This window comes from Sturnus vulgaris, chromosome 1 (genome assembly GCF_052056855.1).
Source record: "Sturnus vulgaris isolate bStuVul1 chromosome 1, bStuVul1.hap1, whole genome shotgun sequence".
In the NCBI taxonomy this organism is placed as follows: domain Eukaryota; kingdom Metazoa; phylum Chordata; class Aves; order Passeriformes; family Sturnidae; genus Sturnus; species Sturnus vulgaris.
In genome coordinates this window covers 7,579,123-7,598,886 of record NC_142243.1, presented here as the reverse complement: position 1 = coordinate 7,598,886, position 19,764 = coordinate 7,579,123, and the positions used below count along the sequence as shown (strand labels likewise).

The following is a 19,764-nucleotide window of genomic DNA, read 5'->3' as shown; positions in this document are numbered from 1 at the left end:
TATTGCTGTTTTGTAGGTTGGTTTTTTTTAATGAATTAAACACAAGCTTGGCTCTCACACTGAAAAAGGTCACATATTCTGTTGTAAAATGCAACATTTGGGTATTGAAATGAGTCAGTGTTATACAAAGAGGATTATCATTACTATGCAGTGTACACGAGTGAACCACACAATCCAGTGGCACAGGATGCTGCAGCACTCAGGATGCCACAGTTTTTACCACAGGATGCTGTAGGGTGCTTTAGTCCCTAGCTCAGTGATCTGGGTTCTTCTTGTTCAGAAAGCCATCAGGTGGCTGACTGATAGAAAAATGGGATGGAACATGAGATCAAGTTCATATTATGATTGTCAGCTTCTTTCTCCCTGTTGTAATCTGGTGACTGCTCTTGGAGAAAGGACACTGGGCCAAGCTGGGCTGACCCAGGACAGCCACCCACATGTTGCCATATGCACCCATACCAGTTTGTAGATTTTTCTTTGAGCCTGACAGTATTGCTCAGGATGGTGGAAGTAGCCCTGCAGTGATGAATGGTGAATTCTTCACCTCACAGACAGTGGATATCTTACTTTCCTTCCCTTTCCCCAGTGTAACGTGGCACAACAGCAGCAAGTGTGAACAGCTGGGCTTATCTGTGTGCCCAGCAAAGATCCCAAGAGCAGGGCCAGGAGGCTCCCACGCTGTGTGTGTGGGAAGATCCCAGAATCAGAGTATGAAGGAATCACCTGGGTTGGAAAACACCTCTAAGATCACTGAATTCAACCATTAACCCAGCACTGCCAGGCCCACCCCTAAACCATGTCCCTCAGTGCCACATTTGCTTGTATTTTAAATACCTCCAGGGGTGGTGGCTCTTTGGAAGAGAAATCTTTCCTAATATCCAATCTAAACCTCCCCAGGTGAAACTTGAGGCCATTTCCCTTATTCCTTGTGGGGAGAGATCAACCCCACCTGGCTGTACCTTCCTTTCAGGAGGCTGTAGAGTGATAGGATCTCCTGGAGTTTCTTCTTCTCCAGGCTAAACATCCCCAGCTCCCTCAGCTGCTCTTCACAGGATTTGTGCTCCAGATCCTTCCCCAGCTCCATTCCCCTCCCTGGACAGACTCCAGCCCCTCAATGTTTCTGTTGTGAGGATCCACAACTGAACACTGAATACCAAAAAAAAGCAATGTTCTTTAAGCTTCCAAAGTAAGACAGCTTTAAGAGACTGATACTCACTGAGATTTCAACCCTTTTAGGTTGCCTTCTGAAGCCCTTCAACCTACAAGCAAATCCTGTGGGATCATCACTTGTGCAATGGCAATTTGTGAAGGGCTGGCTGAAAAAATTCCCCTGAAATGCTGTAAATGGGAGTGTGCACACAAATGGCATGTGAGCCATTCATACTGGTTTGAAATAAGTTCTTGAGAGCAAGAAAAGCTTTAAGGTGCTATAATTGTGTCAGTGATTTTCTCTGTGCTGCCAAGAACCCACATCCCATTGCAGACAGTCAAGAGTGTTTCATCCAGACCTCACCTATACAGAGAAAAGGCAGAAAAAGATTTTATTTATAATTAAGCTGACTAATATGGCAGCCTGATTTTATTTCCTTGTAATTGAGAATCTCCTCCCCTGACAATTCAATTCTTTTGTTAGCACCATTTTTTAGAATGCATGAAGGTGGATTATAATGCACTAAGGAAAACTGGTTTACTCACCAGGATTTAGCTGACTTTTCCTTTCTCCTACTGATATACATTGATATGCTGACCATATTTATTTATAAATCTGCCCTGCTTTTTTCCTGCAGTCCCAGAAGCCAGACTGCTGGAAAAGCAACAATCCTAATAAACACGGGCATGATAAAATCATCACTGAAAATAAAAGGAATCCTCCCAAATGGTTTCAGTTGGCACTGGAGTAGTCCTTTAATTAACATCAAAATGCCAACAAAAAGAAAGGGATAAAGATAGAAATACAATGCATAGAATCCCTTTATTTTCTAATTTATTTTTCCTTTTTTTTTTTTTTTTGGGTTGACATTGAAAAAGCTGTGACAAACTAATAAATAAAGAGAAATTCAAATGTGTAGTTTAGAAAATAACATGTATTATATATTGTGTTAGTGTCTCACTACTAACTACTGTAACTCTGTTATCTCCCCAAATCAATGCTTTTAATCAAAGTCCTATATAAAGATATTCAATGTGAGGTAATATGAAATACCCTATTTTTAATATTTAATAATACATTTATTTATTATATATTTATAGTAAATACATGATTTTAAAAAAATTATTGAAAATTACTAAGTGTCATTGACAAAGCAGATTTTTGACTTGCCTAATTTATATTTTTTAACAAACAAGAAAAATAGTAAAGACAGAAAACTACAGAGTAGAATCATCTTTGTGAGAAGGATTACTCTTAATATTAAATGTTCTCAATGATAATACCCCAGTTAAAGAACTTGTGAGTAGGCTGAAAGTCATCAAGAAGAAAAAGTCACTCTTTAGGGATGGCATAAATTGCTTATTTCAATGTCAGTTTTTAAAGTAAACCAACCCAGTTACATGCTAGACCGTGTCTTTTAATGCACACACATCAGAAGTCTTTCAACACTCACAAGCTGAGTGCCTAATGCCTGACAGGGATAGAAAGAATTCCTTGAAAGGGGTATTGTATATTCATTAACTGCCTCCTCAGCTTTATTTTTAAACCTGTGTTGGTGTGACAGTCCCATTACACATGCCATCTGCTAAATGCCATCCACTGTCATGAGTGGATCTGAGAGGGAAACCCAATTTGCTCAGTGAGCTGCTGGGAGCTGACAGGAGCAGGGCGAGGACATCCCCTGCTCGTGGCTCCTGCCTCCAAACGGGCTTTGATGGGGGCTCCTCAGCCCATCCTGCTGCTTCTGCTCTTTAATCTGCACTGGTGACCCCCTGTGTCCCCTGTCCCTCTCAGGAACCTTGTGAAATCTCTGCCTCTTGCTCCCAGAGCTCCTGAGAGTGTGGGAGCGCCGGGATCCTCGAAGGAGAAAACTCACTAGTGCTCCTTGAAGGATAAAACACAAAGTGCTCCACTTTAGGAAAATAAAGCAGATAATGAGCTGCTTTGCCCTTACCTTTGCCAAAGGTAAGAGAGACCCAGCTCACACCTTCTAACCTCAGGACTGTTCCCAAAATCACAGGCAGGCCACTCTGTGCAGGGTGAAGATGATGCTGTTGGATTTCTCGCCCCAGAGGGGTAGGTACAAGCAGGGCTGTGACACTCCCCAGGGTGTGGGACCAGAATTTTTAGAGGTGGCACCCTACAGGCCCCTGTTATCCCTCTCTGCATCCCTGTGCCAGCAGTGGGGTGGGGTGTGCTTGAATGCCATTGCAGGCTCCACTGCCCTCTCCTGCCTCCAGCATTGCACCAACCAACTCCAGCGTCCTGACAGAAGTTTAAATGTTGTTTCTTTATTTATAGCTTAAGAGAAAGGAGCAAAACTGTTGACAGAACTTCTGTGTATAGACACACTCTGTATGTCACAGATAGCTGCATGGTTAATAATGCTGCACAAGACTCTAGTTACATGAATTAGATTTTCAATTAATACAGCTGAAATTCTGGGTTTATCATAAGACCTCTGACTTTAAAACCATTACTGTAATTATCCATGCAAGAAATAAATTGAGCTATATCACTATAATGACAACAGGCAAATTTATCACCCAGGAAGTGCTACCCATCGTCATCTGAATGGGCACAGAAACTCAGTGCCTCAGTAATTTGATAAGAAAGAGCACTGGTCATGGTTTTTCATAAATTTTTAAGCAGCTTTTATTATTATTTCCAAGAGGGTTTTGCTTAAACATGAATGGAAAGAAGCAATTCTAGATATTTAGGTGATAAAGTATAGATTTCTAAAAAAAAAAAAAAAAAGGAAAATCATTTTAGCACCTTGAAGAAAATATTTGCCAGGCACTTGTTTTGTAATACTTTTTATATTCCAGAGTGTTCCTGATGTCTTCATGATCTAAACAGCATAGGGAATTATAGCAGGTAATATAACTTTAAAATGAAAGTAGCGATTATAAAAAGAATATGAAATAAAATTGAAGAAAATCAAAATTATAAAAGTATTAAAACAGGATAAAAGGAGGAGCTGTCTTATTCTTCTCATCTATATTCTCAAAGGCTTCAATGTTGCAGATAATTTCAGACCAGAAGCTAAATTTACAGTGTGTAAACAATGAAAATTCAAATACTCTCTGCCAGTGCCACCAGCATATCTCTTAAGCACTGATGAATGATTTAAAAGAGCAGCTGCAAGCGATGGGAGCTGAAAGGGTCTGGCTCTGCACAAGTGAGATAATTGGCAACAGCCATCTCTGTGTACAGATTCCAGATCTCTTTATTTGCTAATCCATGAATTATTTATATGTGCTGCATAAAGTTCATATGTTGGGGTGATATTATCAGCCTAATAAATAAAGACATGGGGAGTTCTGTGAGCCACTGCTCACAATTAAAATATTTCTCCATTTGTGGTGTTTTCCAGCCGATGCTATGGACAGATGTTTGTGCTGTTTGCTTTGGCAACCTTGCTGACATAAACATCAAACAGATTTATGCTGCTATTCACCCTCCCCAAGGCATTTAATTTTTTAATCAAATCTTTACTTCCTCAAATGTAACTTGTCTTGTAAAATAATCAATCCTGGCTTGTTCTCGGCCAACCACTCTGATGGTACTGCTTGTCTCTGCCCTGTGTGATAGTGCTAATAAATTTCATGCTTGCTTTATGTGGAGCAGAAATAAATCTGGTTGCTCTGAGGCATCACTTAGCAGTGACTAGAGGGAAAATGAACAAGATATTTGTTCTTAATTCCACTACACAGAACAGGCCTGATGGGTTCTTCAAAAGGTTGGGGGAATGAATAAGCGTGGTCAGGACCTCAGTGCATTCCATGGGATTTTGAGAGGTGCCTGCCAGCAGCAGTGTGGGAGGCTGGGCTGGCACTGACCAGCTCATCCCACTCTCTGTCCTATGGGACTGAAGGACATGGGATCTTTGGGTCTGAGAAGATCCCTTGCTGCTTCAGGAAACCGTGTGTTACTAAAGGATTGACAAACACCCTCTAAATATCATTTGGTTTGCTGATGTAATTCCTTCTGGGGTCCTGCTCTTCTGGTAGAAGCTGCTTCCAACTTGAAGCTGTACTGGCTGTCACTCCCATTTTCACCTTTCTGGGGCTGTTCCAACAATCTGTTTTCTGCTAAACATGAGCATTTCCATTTTAATCAGAGTAGTCATGTCTCCCCAAAATCTCTCATCCAGTCAGATAAATTAGATTATTTTAACTCTCTTTTCTAGGACAAAGTTTCTTTTCATCTTATTCTTTGATGCAAAAGTGGTTTACATTCAATTCCTCCTTCCTGAACAGAAATGACTAGAACTCTACTGCTGCTGTTGAGGATGTTGAGGATGCTTTTACAGTGAAACTGCTACTTGCCTATTCTATGGAAAATTCCTTGCCTGATCCATCCTAAAAGAGCATTCACCTTTTCCATGACCCCACAGCAGGTAGGCAGTTTGCAGTCAGCCTAGTGTGCCCAGGCACCCATCTGCTCTGCTGAGGCATTTGTAACTTTTGAGCTTCAAACACACAAGAGAAATTCTTGTCCTGAGTCGCCATGTGCCTAATTTTGCTCTTTGTACAATTAATTTCTCCCAGTCCAGCCCTGCAAGACATCCAGCTTCTCTAACATTTATCTCTGCCTTCTGATGATGCTTATCAGCTTTGTGTCTTAACAAATCCCACCAGCTTCATCCAGCTTTGGGTTCCCAGGCTGCCAGGGAACAATCTGGGTAAGGTCATTCCCCACATCAGCTCCTAATGAATCCTGCTGCTGATTCTCCAATTAGCCTCTTATTCCTCTTCATCATAATCTACTTCCTGTTTGTTTTTGCTGGTACTTAACCTTCGCTCACAATCCTTTCACTAATCTCCCTCTTCTCCTTCTTAATTAATATCAGCCAATGAGGTGTCACATTGAGTGGGCTGAGCATTTCCTCCCCTTCACGAGGCTTTGGCTAAGGTTTTAAAAAGCATAATGCAATAATGCATGTGGAGGGATCCAAAGAGGAAGGTGGAAAACAGGCAAACTCCAGGGCATGGAGCAGGTAATGAGAAGATCAGAACCACTGCAGTGATAAGATCAAATGTGAAAAGGAGGTAGATTTAGGAGAATTTCTTTTCAGAGTTCATGAATCTGAATGCACCCCTTGAGTTGCAAGTATCAGAGGCAGGAGAGGAAAACTCCAGTTCACATGGGGGTAACTGACTTCCCCAAGCCCAGGGTATTTTATTGTAGTATGCTGGTCCAAGCTATGGAATCTGAACAGAGAATGCCCCATACTCAACTCCCTCTTTTTTCCAGGTTCTGTTCTATTTGAATACCTCAATTTAACCTCTTTCAATTCAGTTTTAATTCAGACTTTCTGCAATTTCTGGAAAGGGATGAAACCGAAAGTTAACATTTGTCCTTATTTTTAAAGTATTGGTTTCTTATTGGATTAGTACATGGTCCCTTCCAATACAAACCATTCTATGATTTTATGATATTCAAGGAAAAAAAGGATAATTCCTTATAATTGCAGCATGAAAGAAAATACTCTGTCTCAGTGCCATTTACACCTCATTAACAGACTAAATAAAACTCCATTTCATATTTTCTGTTTATTTCATTAAGAACCTAGTATAAATTGATTTAGATAATCTTAATTTATTCTTTTCCATAAGTAAAATTCTCATGCAACCAAATAATGATTTCCTAGCTAATTAAGTCATAACTGGTGCTGGATATTAACTTAAAAAACACCACCAACAACCCATAAATACAATTGCTTCAAATTGTCTGGTTATGAACCTGTTTTCCTCTCATGAGTTCTCAGGTTTTAATATACCCTTAATGTACTGACTGCATTAATAAGGTGCTTAACAAGCACCATGCAAACAGAAAACAAAAGCCAGCAATAAACCTTACAGCTGGTCCAGCTTGCAAACAAGGTGAAAGAAGCAGTTTTCCTCAGAGGAAGCTTTAAATCTTGTGGGATGGTAACATCTGTACTACCCTCTGCAGAATAATGAGTTCATCCAAGGTTGCTCATATAGCTGGAAATAACGCACATGCACCCTGGTCTTGACATGCAGGAGGTTTCTGCCTGATTTGTGAAGCTTCATTATTTGAGGCATCAGAGGAAGCCTGTTGTCATGGTCATTTATCTCCTGTGAGTGGAGCTCAGATAAAATTTTATATGTACAGAATGACCAAGTGACAAGAACCCTGGCTGGAAGCAGATGATAGATCACCTTCCTCTGGGCAATGCCAAGCAGCTCATATTTACAAGCAAGAAAATGAAAACAGGATCAAAACATCCAAAGCAAAGAATACATATTGCTTTGCAGAATGAGGCAATTTCAAAGGGGAGAGGAGTTTCCTTTTAATTCCACAATATTTTCTCAGGCACTGAAATTGCAGACATTTTCTATTAATTTTATTGTTATATATTCATGCATATTAGTTTGGGGTTTTTTTCACCTGTTTTTTATGCCAGTCAGTATTTATGGGGATTTTACAACGCATTAAAGTTATATAAGAATAGAGTGAAATAGTTTATAATATAAATGAGAAATCTGCTTAAAGGAAGAAAAAATGTTCTGGAATATCCACAAAAGTCACTATTTTATTTAATCTCAGACCAAAGAAACAACTAAAGCCATCATTTTAATTAGTCTCAAACTATAGTCGTAACTATGTTGTTAACAGGAGACAGAAAAGAAGTTCTCATCCAACGTCCAAACCAAGAATACCATCCTTTCTTTCCCTGCAGAAAAAGCTCTGGTGATACCTTCTGTTTGTGCAGAAGGGGGTTTTCATGCCAGCCTGCTGTTTTTCAGTTGTACAGCATGTGAGGGAGTGAGAATGAGCATCCCCTACCCTGCCTCCAGCCATGGGATTTGTGACCCATGAACTGCGCACAAAGGACTTGAGGGGCGAGAGCCAACCTTGGCTGTTAAGTAAGAAAAGGAGTCAAGTGAATGCAAATGCGAATTATATAGTAATTATAATATAAATAGGGCCCAGAGATTAAGTCTGGGCATGCTTTAAAACAGCAGAAACTAATTAAGGCTTCATAAGCCTCAGGAAAAGTTGCAGAAGGTCACAGTTTGCCTGGAAGCGCTAATTACAGCCCCCCGCTACTGCGAACACGGGAACCCGAGGTTGTGGTAATCATCCTTGTGTGGGAAACCCTTCTGGACACAGCAGATAACGCTCACCCGGTGACCTGGGATGTGAGTGAGCCCTGGGAATGCTCCCAGGCCCCGGGAATGCCTCCCAGACCCCGGGAATGCCTCCCAGGCCCCGGGAATGCCTCCCAGGCCCCAGCATGCTGCCGTGCCCGTTTAGCATCCCAGCAGGTGGGAACCTGCAGGCACATGGCTGGGGCACCAGCCTGGTTCCTGCGGGTCCTGAGCACATTGCAGGACATTCAGCTGTGCTTTAACATTATCTCTGAGTTTCTGATGTGTCCTGGCTTTTGTTAGACAGGTATTTTGGGTATTTTGGCCAGGATACCTGCCTTGTGTGGTCGCACAAGGATAGAATCTCTTGGGGGTTGCCTACCCTGCTCTACCTGGACAGACACCCCTGTGTTCAGACCTCCAGAGCACACACTGACAAATATTGGTTTTCTGGCCTTTGCTGTACACCCAGAACCCAGCCAAGAGCAGCTCAGACAGTTCAGAAAACCCAAACCCCCAAGACCTGCACATCAAGAGCCAAGTAGCAAAAATTTATATTGAAGTATATTATAGTACTTGGTGGGATTAAAAAACCAAATCCATTACATCTGGGTGAACTGATGAAAACCATATTTTATTTTTGAATGATATAGAATACAGATGCCATTCTAGTCTGGAGTGCAGCAGTAATAGGCTGCAGTCATTTGGTGGCCCATAAAAAACTTCCAAATGATGCTTGGGGTGGTCCTGTGCAGGGACAGGGTCTGACTTTGATGATCCTTGTGGGTCCCTTCCAACTCAGGGTATTGTATATTTCTATGGCGATGAAATCCTCACTGAGGTTCCCTAAGACACTGAATTTAGAATTGTCTATTTCCATCCCCACCTCAGCCACTTGGTTCCATGGCAGCATCTCCCACTCCCTTGCAAGATCAGAAATGTTTGTAAAATCATCCAGTAAAGCAGCACAACAGCTTCTAGAAATTCTGATCTCATCAGAAAAAAAAAATTCTATTTAATTTTAATTTAGTTCAGTTCCTGGGCTCAGCTCAGTGTGAGACTGTTTGTGGCACAGGCAGCAGATTGGTGAAAAAGCCCCTGAGGTGAACAGAGAATGGATCTGCACTGACTTTGTCTTCCTTGTGGACAGGCAGTGCTGTGTTCCTCTGAGATGTACTGAGAAAAATACAATAAGGAGCTAAACAGGGAGTTATTAAATTTCACAGTAAGGTGAGGTGGGGCCCAGGGAGGCACAACCTGTTGGGACAGCAGGTGGAAACAACCTGAGTTTCCTCCTCCCACCTGGCAGTTATTGCTTATGGTGTCAGCAGTAAAGGAAGTATTTAAAGTGGGCTCTCAGCCTTGCCTGAAGTCCTCAGAGCTACTGGGTGGCTACATGGAGCTGTAGCCTCCAGCTGCTGCATATCCCAGTAATAAAATCCAGATATCAGCATTTCACATTTGTTTAAACTGAGGTGTGCCTACTGCACTTTTATATCCACAGGCTCTTGACTTGGTTAATAAAACCCATTTTCAGTGCTAATAGTTATTTCAGCATCCAATTAAGTCTCTTTAGATCTCAACAAGTTAATTTATTATGATATTTGCCAAAGGTCACCTGCCAAACTCTGGCCCTCTTAGCAGGACCAGCTGCACTTAGAAAGCATTTATTTGAATTCCAGTAGGAAGTGAGCCTTTCTAAGATGCTTTGCCTTTACCATGATGGGCAGTTTTATGACACTTTTAGTTGGCACTAAATCCATATGCTTCAGAAATCTTGCTAGGCAGCAGGCTTTCTACCTAACTAAATTTAAGTAGGGATTAAATGAAGGTATTTCCTTCCTGTGCATTTAATATTATTTTCAGGCCCTGGAGTGAGATATTTGTACCCACAACCACAAGCTTTCCCTGATTATCTGCCAGAGGTGCTCCAAGTCACCTTGGAGTGGTTACCTGGGGAGGTTAAATAGGACTTTCAGCTTCTTCATCTCTCAAAAGCAAGAAAATGAGTTTCTATTATTTTAATTTGGGCATTATGGACAGAAAACTCTCCTAATGGAATACTAATACCTAATACCTAATACCTAATGCTACCCCAGTAGCATTTGAGAAGCAAATTGTTTCTCTGTTCAAATCCTTCTAAGGAGCTCAGCAGTTCCATATCACCCACAAGAAGCAAGCAGCACACACGTACATGTCTGAGGACCCTCCAAGTGACAAAAAGCCACAGGAAGATATTTCCCCTTGCAGCTGCACTGGATCTCCCAGATCCTGACACACTCACAGTTCTGTGAAAACACACAACACATAATGACATGCTTTAAGCCAAAATGGGGTGTTACATTTTCCATAACTGCTTGAGTGCTGCCACAACTCAAACCCCAGTGCCTGGTTCCAGAGATCCCTGCCTATCTCTAAAGGCCCTGAGTGATGCTGTGGGGGCACGGGAGGCTGGGCTGGCTGGAGCCCCATCCACAACACACCCAGGGCTCCTCTGCTGCTGTGGGTGCCTCCAGATGTGGCTGGAGGGAGTTAGGAGCACCCAGCACCTGGGAGGACTGGCCCTGCACTTATTAATGCCCGTGGTGTAATTACAGGCTCGTAATTGGATTGTGGTGGAGACGTGGCACTGTAAAAGTCTGCAGCCATGCCTGGTTAACTCCTCACTCCAGCACCAGTTAATCACTTTGCATGCTGCTTCTGTCACAGGACTGCTCTCCTGCACACTGATGGCTGGGTTTCTGTGCTAGGAAGGTTTCTCTGCAGTGAATAGACTGAAGATTCACTGAAGCTTTCAAAACCATTCTGGAAATTTATCCGTCTAGGAGCCTCTGTGCCCCTTATTGTCACTGCACATCTGGGCATTGCAGTCAGGAATGGATTTCATTTTCACAACACCTCTAGGAAGCTGGAATTACAAGAGCTGCTTGAGTTGTCTAAAGGAGCTCGTGACAGCAGAAAAAAATACAAATCCATGTGTCCTAACCTAACTGGTTAGGACTTCTCAGAGCACTGTTACCAAATGTGTCTTTGAATTCTCCATGTTTGGATGTGGGTCAACAAATTAAGGTAACTATTGTAAAAACCACCTATTTGTAAGTATATGTGTCATAAGCATCCACATCTAACTCAAGATTTAGAGAATCCAATAGTACTGTACAAAAACCATGATTATTTTGCAATAGAAAAAGGAACAAAGAAAGCAATCTATCTGCTTTTTGCATATATATTTGCCCAAATATGGAGCTGTTTATAGTTCATAAATAGCCCAATATATTCAGGGAAGAGCTAAGCTGTATACTTCCATTATGGCTTGCATTGATGTTTACCTGAGCATAACAACTGCTAATTACAATCTGGTTCCAGGAATGTTGTTGATGAGACTGTGACACCCAACATTTCTACGTGATATTTAAGGCAATATCTGGGCAATGTAGAGAGATTTAAAACACTGCTTTATACACTTGTGCTTTGTGAATCATTGAGTTACATCTGCTTGTCCATGATTAGTAAAAATATCCTGTCTCCAGATTTTCCATTGCTTTCCTGGGATGGCAGGTCTGGCCCAAATGGCACAGGTTAAAAGGTCTGATTAAATGAAGGGACTGAGGAAGATGTAGAAAGAGGTTCATTATTCTCCTGCCTGAAGGCATGAACCAACCTCTTATTGCAGGAGCTGGGCAGACACGTCCCTGATGGGTACATTATTGCAAAAATCCTGAAGAGGGTTAATTATCCACCATCTAGGATGGAGACAGGCTGCAGAAGGAGTCATATTTCTGGTCTGTTCCAGGAGTCAGTGCTGCTTTTCCTTGGAGTACTGTCTTGCAATATGAGGAAGGAAATGGGGGTCATGATACCTGACTCCAGATGTGTCCATAGGCAAGCCACTAATTCTCTCTATACCTCTGCTGCCCCTTGGTAAGAGCATGAAAATGATCATCTGGAGAAAGGTTGCAAAAGTATTTTCATACCTCTCCCTAATTCAAATTTAAAACTTAGTGCAGTATTTATTTTGCCAACAATAAAATTTCTACTCCCTCTTCCTGTATCCTGATAAATATCAGTATAGGTTTTCCCAAGATACTAAATAATATTAAACTTTTTCTGTTGAAGGAGCCATAAATGTAAAAATTACTGCTAAATATATCTCTGTGACATGGCCCTGTGATTTTGATGGAGAAACTGAAGAAAAATGTGATTGGATTAATTCACAATGAAAGACAAATGTCACGGTCTTCTATCCTGAGGCAGAAAGCTTTCAGACACTTTTATTCACAAAGTAAGTCTTTATGAGTAGAACCCCTGGTTTTTTTGATGAATGTTAAATTCAAAATTTTCACAAGAGTGACGTTTTAAGCGATTTTCATGGAAAAAGATTTCCCAAAGCCACTTACAAGTGCAGATGAAAGAGACTGAATCCATAAGTAGATGGGCAAAACAAAGCAAAATGTTACTTTGTTAGTGAAATTCATCAATAAATCCATGTGATTTATTGATTTTAACTTAGCTTTTCATATAGCACTCATTCACGTCTCTCTAAATCAGCTGATAATCCCATGATAGAACAAAACACTAGATTTTCCAAAATATGTATCTCCCCAAAAAGAGTCAATGTCTTTTTTCAGTAATGACATGAAATGTAGCCACAATACTAGAAATATTGCTCAGAATTTTATGTTTGCTGGGTTTAAATCTGTAGCTGAGCTATGCCAGTGATGCTGGATGCTGGAAGCTGGTGCTTCAAAGGGTTTTCCACCCACCCAGCTGCTGGCTCAGTTTATCTCACACTCTTCATGGGAAATGCAGCACATGAGGCAGCATAAATGACCCACTTTTCCCACTTTTCTGATCACTTCCAGCCTCCACTCCTTGCCCAGAGTGCTGGTCTGTGATTTTTAGTAAAATGCCCCTCCCATGTTATTAAAAGAAAGTTGGAGAAAGGCTAGGGAGCAATCACAGACTGGGTTTAGAGAGATGGCACTGATCAAGGACACGAGCCTGGGTTTGGATCCTGCTCACAACAAACACAAATGCTTCTCCTAAAGCAGCCCTCACCATAAAACACTGATTTCACTCAGTGGCTTTCATGACTTAGACTCATCTACACTAAAAATTTCTCTGTCTGTGGTAAACTCCAGAAGCACCAAACATTTCAGGCCTCTGCCATCTGTGTGGGCAGGAGCTTGTGCTGTGTCCACATCAGTGGGCAGAACCAGCTGGATGCCTAAAAGGATTCCAAACCAGGGGTTTAGACTTCCCCACAGTGGAAGGCTGAACCTTGTTAAATCGTGCTCTGGGCTCTGTGGTGTTAAAATGTGTTCAAAAGCAAAGTCAGGACAACCTGCCACAAAGCAGAGCCAGATCATTTGATGAACCTTGGTAGTGAAAATCTTTACTGACCCCAGCAAAATTCTGGAAAATAAAACAAATGTGGAAGAACAAAAGGGCTTTTCAAGGCTCAGCATAAACCTATTAAGCAAAAGCAGCAAGTGATGTTCCTGTTCCCATCTCCAGATGGTATTTCCAATTGTCTCCAAGAGGAAGGAAAGAAGATAATTAAATTCTCAAGGAACAGTTTAAGGAGCTGAGAAGTTTATAGCTACCTGCTGCCTCTATAAAGAAAAAAACTTGCAGCACTTGTCTTTAAAACTCATAAAACCACAGCCAGAATGAATGAATGTCCAATGGCATGAGAAACCTGACTCAGATCATGGCTAATTTGGTTGTGCTGCTCCTTCATTTGTATGAATCACTCTCAAAGGAGATCCTTAAACTGCAAAGTTTTTTCTAATCAGTGCTTTTGTACCACTTGTTATCTGTGAATGGGATTAAAACACGATTTTTGTCTGGCAGGAAGTAAGAGCAATAAATCCTATTTTTAAAGATTTCCCAGGCCTATAGGCACCCCTCAGTGCCTCAGGGCCAGCAGTGCAGTTACAGAGTTGTTGTCTTCACTGGCTCAGAGGACACATATGGGGAAAAGCAGATATACTCACATAAATTCCTTTTGTACTTGTTCTGTAGGTATTTTATCAAGCACAACTCAGTTACAACATAACATTTTGCTCCACAGCTGCAGAGTTGCCTGCTAGGAAAGGCAAAAATTATTTAACTTCTGTTACCTGTCATTACTGATCTACAGCATCTAGGCTAAGCTGCTGAGAACCACAATACCAGAGAGGACAGTGCCAGAGAGGAGCAAAATCCAGTGACAATATTTTAACATTTTTCTTACAATAATCTGCTTTCTTTTCTCCAAAGAGTGAGACAGCTTTAAAGTCATTTGGCCTGCACAAAACTGACAATAAAGGCTACCAGTCAGCCACAGACACAGCTTCCAGCAGAGATAATCTTCAAAGAGACAGGATAAACAACAGTGGTTTTATGGAATTTTGGAACAAAACAATCTTACTGTGTCTGGGAAGAGGAGGGAAGGCTATAGAAGAAGATAGCTCCCTGGTCAGTTACACTGCTGTCCCTCCTCAAAGTGAAAGCTCTTTCTCCCCTAATTGGTCCCTGAATGAAGAATAATACACAGTGTATGGTCACGGCACTTCTCTATCACCAGCAGCCATGCCAAGAATGAGACAAAAATCTTCCCTTAGCCCTCGTTACAGTCCTCTCCCCTCCAATTTTCTTTTTGACATCCCTAAAAATGATTAATCCCTTTTAGATAACACATGATTATTGAGAACTTTAATTAGCAGGCTGGTAGGCATCCCATGAACAACACTGCCCTCCTCTCACCATTTTCATTGTGTATTAAATGCCATTAATTGCAGACAGGTATGCACAGGCCAGGGTCTTCCCCTCTATTTCTCTTGCCTCAGAGCCAGAAGGCATTAACCCTTTTTGGGGAAAATCACACCTCCCTAGGGCCAGGATGAGCTTATGGATGAGGTCAGTTGATGGAGAAGGACCAACTTACATAAAGAATGCTACAATCCCAAGGTCTGCAACATTAGGGACTTGAACTCCAGATTCCAGGAAACATTTGCCAGTTCTGTGAGTCCAACTGAAACTCTCTGTGATTTCACAGATTTTTTTTTTTTTATGAGAGTGAAGACACTGCAGCCAAAGCACCTGAGTGTCAGAGTATCAATTGTCCTGTGACATAAAGGGCTGCTTCCCTTGCTTTCCCTGTGAACAACCTCATCAGGAGTTGAGTTTTCCTGGTGGGTTACACTGGTGAGAGACTGAAGGAGTCAGTGGAGACAAAGTTCACCCATGTACAATGGAAATACTAAAACACTGCACAGTTGACTACAGTGGTAGTAACTGATAGGGCTTCATCCTTCAGAGAAGGAGCTATCACCTAAAAATGGTGTTTAGTGAGTTATTGGCTTGTATCATTCAGCCTTGCACCCTGTGTGTCTGAGTCCCATTCAAGAAACAGGAATAAATTGCTTCCTGTAGCCAAAATTTGCAATTTCCTATCCCTTTCTCAATGAACTTGAAATTTACATCCCATTTCAGTTGAGAAAAATCCATTAAATTTATGTATGAAATAGCAAACCACTTCCATCCAGATTTTATTTCTGTTTATCTTAGAGGGAATCAGTGGAGGTGCCTGTGCTGGTTTATGAGAAGAGGCAGAAGTGTAAACCCATATTTTATGGTGAAAATGACAGTAGGAGTGACCTTGGTCGAGCAGTTATTGCTTTTTCAACCGTGTCTAGAGGAGATAATCTAACAGCAGCCTGCAAAGCATCATGTTTCCTTAGATCCTGCTACAGTAATTCAATCATGAGCATATAAAATTAGATGAAAAATAAGGTAACTAGCCTTCTGGGACTGGCTGATTGCAATAAATGTTGCCTCCTGACAGTAAGCATTACACTGTCCTCTTTCAAGAGAGGTAACCTTCTATTACAGCCAGGTAGCAAAGCTGTTAAATGTATTCTGCAGGACAGCAAAAAAATCTTTTAAGGAAATCATATGTTGCTCTTAAAGTACCAAAAAAAAAAAAAAACGAATAGAAAATTTCCAGCTCTTGACCTTTGGGATCAAATGAGTGATGCCAGACCTTTCCTGGTTTTTTGGGCTTCTTTTAGGATACATATTTTCCCTTTCCCTTGTCTGTCATTCAAGTATCACAGGGTGTTTTATAAGCACTGATTGATTGCTCAAATCTTACAAACATTTCCATCCATTACAGAGAAGTTCAGCTGAGCCACAGTCATGTCTGTGGCTCTAAACTCAATGAAATTTGCAGCAGAAGGTCACAAAGGAAAGGACAGAGTGAAACTGAGGTATGGTGGAGGTTATTCTCTGTCAGTACAGAAATTGTTTTCAAGCCATAGACATTTGCCCATGCTTTTTTTTCTGTGGACAGCTGAGAAAATACAATTTTTAAACCTATTACAGGCTTGATTACAATAAAATCATTTAATTTAGCTACCTCCCAAAGATACATGTGAGGCTGACATAGGGTACACCAGTGATCACTGTGAACACACATTTTAATGTCACAGTCACAGAGCAGACAGCAAGACCTGAGCTCAGGGTGCTTTTTTACATATTGATGCATTTCATACATATTATGGAGATTTATGTATTTTATACATATTTGGATACAAATTTATGCATGTTAGACATATTATGGAGAAGAAAGCACTAAACAGCCACAGGTACTGTCTGCCACTGTCTGGTCTTGAACGTTGGCTCCAACTGTGGGGATTTTTTGGGAGGCAAACAGAGATAGGAACTCTGGGCAGAAGCCTTTGGGGAGCAGACATTGTAAGACAAACTCTTGTTTACCCTGGTGGGCTTGCTCCATCTGCTTGATCAACTACAGGATCTGCAGGGTGCCTTGATATATCCTTATTCAAGAAGCTTTTCCTTTTATGTGTTCTATGTGCATATCAATAAATAAGATTTTCTGTTAATCTAAACTATACTAGAGCATGAATGCTTGTGAGCCATAACCCAACACCCTGAGGAGCTGAGGCACGGCCAAGCTGTGGCCAAACAGTCTGAGGAGCTGTGGAAAAGGAATTGTTCTGTTAGTGGATCCAGGTGATTCTCCATGAAACCACAACACCTATTTCTATGTCCAAAGGCTGATAGTTTTATGCAGAAATCTGTACTTCATCCAGAACAGAGGTTTCCACTGACCTGGCTCACATCAGCTGCAACAGGAACCAAAGGGAGCTGTCCCTGCTGCAAGTGCACCCATAGCACACATCTGAGCTTAGATGGATCCTACATGAAAAACGCCAAAAAGAAATGTGGTTCCTGCAAACTGCTTGAAAGCAAATAGGTTGAAAGACCTCTCACTTTGAGTCATGTAAATAAGGATTAACTCCACCAAGTGCAAATGGACTGATATTTTTGTAAAATCAATGAAAATGGAAATTCTACCAAGATTTCTCATGTATGCATATCTTTTAAAGGTATCTGAATGGAGATACTGAGACAAGCTCTGCAGATGAAGCTGTGCTGTATTTGTGCTACAGTGAGATTTGAAGATTTAGTCCTGAATAATGAAAATTCAGACAAAGATATATTCAGCAGATGTAAATATATCTAACTCTAATGACCTTCTAATTGAGTTATTGTTTACAGCAGCTGAAAACAGGTCCACAGTTTATTATGCAAAATCATTATCTTGTGTACTGGATTAATGTGCATACTAATAAAACTCATTAATCTCTTCGGGTATCACTGCAGGTTTTTGTGGATAAGATATCATGTAATCAAAAACAAATCACCTCATAACTGTTGATAAGGCCCTTTAGAAACCCTAATCTCGTTATTCACAAATGCTTCTAACTACAGTAAAACAATTATCTTGGTGCAAAAGAAATGGACACTATCTCTGGTAGGTCCTGACAGCTGTTCTTGAAATGAAAAGAAGAAGAAAAATAAATGAGTTTTTTTTTCTTTTAAAGGGAGGAACTTCCTAAATATAATATTTACTACAGAACCGAATGTTTATTGACACTTCTCTGCATATGTCTGCCATAACTATAAATTCAGATTTACAAGTCCATTAAGTTAATGAGTCCATTAAATTAATTAGTGTGTTGCCCTATTAATGCTATTTTTCTGTACTGTGTTGCCAGATATATTTTTTAATACCCCCAAATGCCTCTGACATTCAGCCTATAATTCCCTTCCAGGGGAAAACCATGTATTTACAATTTAGACCAGGTATTGTATTTTATACTGTGGTAACCATTCTACTTCTCCATTTTATATTGATTATTTCCCATGTTGCCATCTCAAATATTTCTTCTTTACCCTTGTGTTCACCACAAACAGTTGGGGGCAGCTTGGCAGTCAGAGAAGGGGCAGCCCCTGCATCAGCACAGAGACACCTGATGTCCCCCTGCCATGGGCACCACTGTCCCAGGTTTCTCAGAGCCCCATCCAACCTGGCCTTGAACACTTCCAGGGATGGGGCATCCATAACTTTTCTGGGCAACATGTTCCAGGGCATCATCATGCTCACAGTAATGAATTCCTTCCTCAAACCCCTTCAAAACCTACTCACTTCCCTCCTGAGCTGTTGAAAATCAGGAATTTCTTGTTTGCTTGATGCTTTTCAAGCCTTTTTTCAGAGGACATGCAGCCATTTAAGCAGCTTCGATCCTGGGAGGAGATGACTGGTGTGCAATTTTGGATAATGAAGCAGAATTAAATTATATAGGCTTAAGTTTTGTGGAGTTCTGCATTTAGTCTTAACAGAGCTGGAGAAAATGACCCTTCTCCTGAAATGCATCCTTAGCCTCTTGGATACTCTCAGGCATTTTCAAAGCAGGAAATCCCTGTTGGACCTGCAGATTATTAACTTTAGCAAGTTAAAGTAGGTCTATGATGAATGAGTGGGGAAGCTCCAGATATTCTGTACTCACGCTGTCCATTGGGCACATTTCTCCTGCTTTTCCGTGGCAAATTGTCTAATTTTTGTTGTAACTTACTTTAAATCCCTCTGCTCACAGTATTGCTTGATGTATCTGGAGCTTAGCTCCAGTCACCCACAGTCAACCCCCCCTTGCTGGCTTCTCTCTCATAAATTTTCTGATGTTTTATATCCTCCAGGTTTTGCTGTTATTTTCCTTTAAGGATGCTTGTGGTGGCTAAGGGAATCTCCCTCTACCTTCTGTGCATGTATGCACAGCAAAAGGTTGTAAATATTTCCTTTCTAGCTACAAGTAAAAACACAAAAGAAAAGAAAAATGTCAAGAGTAAAGCTTTAAAAGCAATGTGACCCAGATATTCGTGGCCAATCTTTCAAAGCTGACCACAGGTACACAGGATGTCTGAAGAGATCAGTGCTGGCTCTAAATCCTGCCCCCGAGGCACAACAACTGCAGTAGCAGAACCCAACATACCTTCACATGTCAGGAGGAAGTATTCCAGATTGTGGCTGAAGGATGCACTGAAATAAGTACAGTTTTCAATCAGATCACAGGACAGGCACCTCCTGTTGAAGTTCCCATTTGTGCTTGCACTGAAAAAGTTAATACAATTCCATGAAGG

The 19,764-nt window shown here is 41.1% G+C and overlaps 1 protein-coding gene across 5 annotated transcripts in view; it reads right to left on the bottom strand.

Moving 5' to 3' along the window:
- The window catches only part of DPP6 (dipeptidyl peptidase like 6), a 530,216-nt gene that overhangs the window by 15,952 nt on the left and 494,500 nt on the right, over positions 1-19,764 (bottom strand). For all 5 annotated transcript variants that reach the window (XM_088158874.1, XM_088158879.1, XM_014872222.2 and 2 more), the window contains exon 16: positions 19,617-19,735. In XM_088158874.1, the coding sequence (XP_088015000.1) occupies positions 19,617-19,735 (119 nt within the window). The remainder of the gene's footprint in view (positions 1-19,616; positions 19,736-19,764) is intronic.